The 3,001-nt window shown below is 48.3% G+C and overlaps 1 protein-coding gene across 2 annotated transcripts; it reads right to left on the bottom strand.

Annotated features, from left to right (window-relative positions):
- Positions 1-398: 398 nt before the first annotated feature.
- Positions 399-2,739, bottom strand: LOC117839656 (uncharacterized). 2 transcript variants are annotated; one of them, XM_034720047.2, is made up of 4 exons: positions 2,125-2,738; positions 1,923-2,041; positions 1,440-1,568; positions 399-848 (listed from the first exon to the last, which is right to left on the bottom strand). In XM_034720047.2, the coding sequence occupies exons 1-4, from the start codon at positions 2,393-2,395 to the stop codon at positions 654-656; spliced, it is 714 nt and encodes a 237-aa protein (XP_034575938.1). In that variant the 5' UTR covers positions 2,396-2,738; the 3' UTR covers positions 399-653. The 2 variants fall into 2 exon arrangements, with proteins under 2 accessions (XP_034575938.1, XP_034575937.1); XM_034720046.2 differs by lacking the exon at positions 1,440-1,568 and having other exon boundaries at positions 2,125-2,739.
- Positions 2,740-3,001: the final 262 nt, after the last annotated feature.

The following is a 3,001-nucleotide window of genomic DNA, read 5'->3' as shown; positions in this document are numbered from 1 at the left end:
CCAAAACGGCTTTCAAGTTGCCTCAAAAATTCATTAAATTTTTGTAGTGGTACAACAGATGGAGATGAACCTATTTTACATAAAAAACATATGTAGCACTTAAAAAATAAAACCAAATTTCACCAAATTAGGCTCTTTTGAAGATTATGCTGATTTTTAGGGCACATTTTTTTTCTAAAATTGTGGAAAATACATAATATTCTTATTGCGGGATGAAGTAATTCATAAATTAGTTTACATCATAGTTGACAAAGAGAATTTCGAAGTCCTTTAACAAAACAAATTTTAAAGTTATTTCAGAAAAAACAATTGTTTTAAATAACTTCAAAACTTCCTGAGTAACTTAAAATATAAACTTAAAGCTAACAAGTAGAAAGGCCTGATCAACCAAGCCTCAATGCCATGGAATGTAGTCATGTTGACCTTTTAGAAAAACGACATCTCTATCCTCACAAAGACTGACACAGGCTTCTGGTTATTAGTTGATGAGTACGTATTTCATTATGCCACCTGCTGATTTTTTTTTTCAAAACGGAGATTAAAAGCAGTCTGTGATGGAAGTATACAAAGTTTCCTCGCGTGTTATCTAAGCACAAATTAAGTCACCAACAAGCAGAAGGAGCCAATGAGCCATGTCAAATACAAGCAAGCTCTTAGCACGCAACGCTCCCTTCTGCAATGCTCGGCAGGGCGGGCCTCCACTGTCCATGCCGAGCGAGGCCCAACCGGCCGCCAAGCATCACTAGGGCAGCGCTGAAGTCTGGCTCCAGATCCGACGGACGGAGGTCGTTCGCGGTCGGATCAGGTGGACTGGAAGTGGCCTCCTGATCAGGACTTGGCAGCTGGGCCTGAAAATGAAATCAGCTTTACTGGTTAGAAATAGACAGACAACAATCGAAATGTAAATCTGGATTAATTTTGTCAAAATGAACCTTTAGATTTTTTAAATTTATGTGAGCAATACATTACGATTAACATTAGACATGGAGATCTTTGAAGTAGCCTATTTCTTTGATTTGGTGAAACGAAACTCCATTGTGATGTACGTATAGGTGTGTTTGGTTGCATGCACTACATGATGCATGCATGGATGATCCTGGATGAGGTGGTTCAACCAATTTGCTTGTACCATATGGTTCACTCTAATTAGTAGAATAATGTATTAAGTGGGATGACCTCATCCTGGATGAGTTGGTCCAATTCACCCAACCAAACAAAAGGATCATTATTATTTTGAATCATTTCATACATGAATCAAATGATACAACCAACCAAACACACCCATGATGTAGCGCGCTTGTCATGTCTTACGGGTGGACCACTGACTAGTCATGTTTGACGACCCCCATGATTTTGTGGAGAGCACTATGCCTATGTTATGGGTGAAAGCAGCATATCAATATATCATATCTGTCCTCCAAAGATGGGCCCCTCCCTACCTTGTTTGCCATGCTCATCCCCTGTTTGCTCCTCAGGTGACCCATTTCGTCTCGGCGGTGGAGAATCGCGCGTCTACCTACAGGACGTTTGGGTATCGCTATCTCTTCCCCACGATGAAGCTCTTCCTCCTATTTATTCAGCATGAAAAGAGACCTTTAATTAAGTTGATAAGTCACTCACAACCCCCTCTATGTGTATCTAACGGGAAACTTAGTTGTTGCACATAGTAGTATGCAAAAGACCTTATTTATAACGAGGAAATTGGTCATTGGACACCCCAAAAGTGGGTGGAATTAACCTTTTGTAATATACACTTTGGTGCAGGTCAAAGTGAAAATTAAAGCAAGAAAAGGACGCCGAACTCGCAATCAGAACGCATGGTCCCAGTGTAAGTCGCGCTAGTTCAATTTGGTTCGGCAGGTGCAGTGTCCATCATCCACACCACACCAGAACAGTAATGGAGATAGCCACACATCACGTACCTGCTCCTGGGCAAGCGAGCGGTCCGACTCCGGCCGCTGAGCGTCGGCGGCGGCGGTGGCGACGACCATGCGGCGGCTCAGCGTGGCGTGCCGTTTGGAGACAAACTCCCTCAGCACCTCTGCCAATGGTCGCCCATGAACACTGAACAGAATTAACCAAGCAGGAGGACATGCGAGAGTTGCACGGGCATAATATATATACCTTCGAAGCTGACGAGGCGGTAGACGCCGCCGAGCGCGAGCGTGTCGTCGGGGCGGAGCAGCTTCAGCCGCCGCTTCCTCGCCCTGCTTGCTGCCGCCGCGGCATCATCACCGGGGATGACCGCAGCGACGTAGTGGCCGGGGTTCGCGGCCATGACTGCAGCCGCCGAGAGGGCGCCGTGCGCGCGCTCGACGCGGCCGCCGCCAACCCCGCCGCCGGGTGGGTGCTGGATGACTACGGCCACCGCGTCGGCCGTCTGGCAATTTCCCATGCCCGGCACGTCGTCCCCGCGCCGGCCGGCCGGTGTTCTTTGGCCTTTGGGTATGTAGGAGGTCGACGATGACCGGGTGAGGAGGATCGTTGGCGTTTGCTTCTTCAGGGCCTCACGAAAGGAGCGAACAATGATTTTTTATATGCGACGACGATGCGAGGTTGAGGGTTCCGATAGCTCCGGGCCAGCCGGCCGGTGAAGCAGCTGAGCAAGGCTCCATCGAGAGAGTTGTACTACGTGTGGGTGCATGTTGGGGGGTGGTAGGTCGACGGCGACGGCCGACGACGCAGCCTTAAATTTCCGGGGCACGTGTTACAAGGCAGGCTAGGTCTCGCATGGTACGTGGGCTGCTCAGCTCCATCTGCAGCCGCTAGACGCACCGTGGCGGCGTGGCCATGGTAGGGAGGATCAGGAGAGCTTCACAGCAAGTTTAATGCCAGCCTTCAAGCCTTGTCGGCGACCGGAAACGTACCGAATTATTTGCCACGTTACTCTGTACTCAGATCTCAGGAGTAAAAAAACACTGTTCGCTCCATTCAGAATGTACGAGGGCCCTGAACAAGCAAGTACGTGAGCGTCACGAATGGAGCAAGATTTCAGAATGTA

This window comes from Setaria viridis, chromosome 9, assembly GCF_005286985.2.
Source record: "Setaria viridis chromosome 9, Setaria_viridis_v4.0, whole genome shotgun sequence".
Classification (NCBI taxonomy): domain Eukaryota; kingdom Viridiplantae; phylum Streptophyta; class Magnoliopsida; order Poales; family Poaceae; genus Setaria; species Setaria viridis.
The sequence above is the reverse complement of the archived record's forward strand: the minus strand, read 5'-3'. Positions and strand labels throughout refer to the sequence as shown.

What these genes read in the sequence shown, in the direction of transcription:
- LOC117839656 (XM_034720047.2), bottom strand. Translation starts at nt 2,395, where the DNA reads ATGGGAAATTGCCAGACGGCCGACGCGGTGGCCGTAGTCATCCAGCAC. An exon ending in CCGCCTCGTCAGCTTCGAAG is followed by an intron (nt 2,042 to 2,124) that starts GTATATATATTA and finishes GACCATTGGCAG; the next exon opens with AGGTGCTGAGGGAGTTTGTC. An exon ending in GGATGAGCATGGCAAACAAG is followed by an intron (nt 849 to 1,439) that starts GTAGGGAGGGGC and finishes TTTCATTTTCAG; the next exon opens with GCCCAGCTGCCAAGTCCTGA.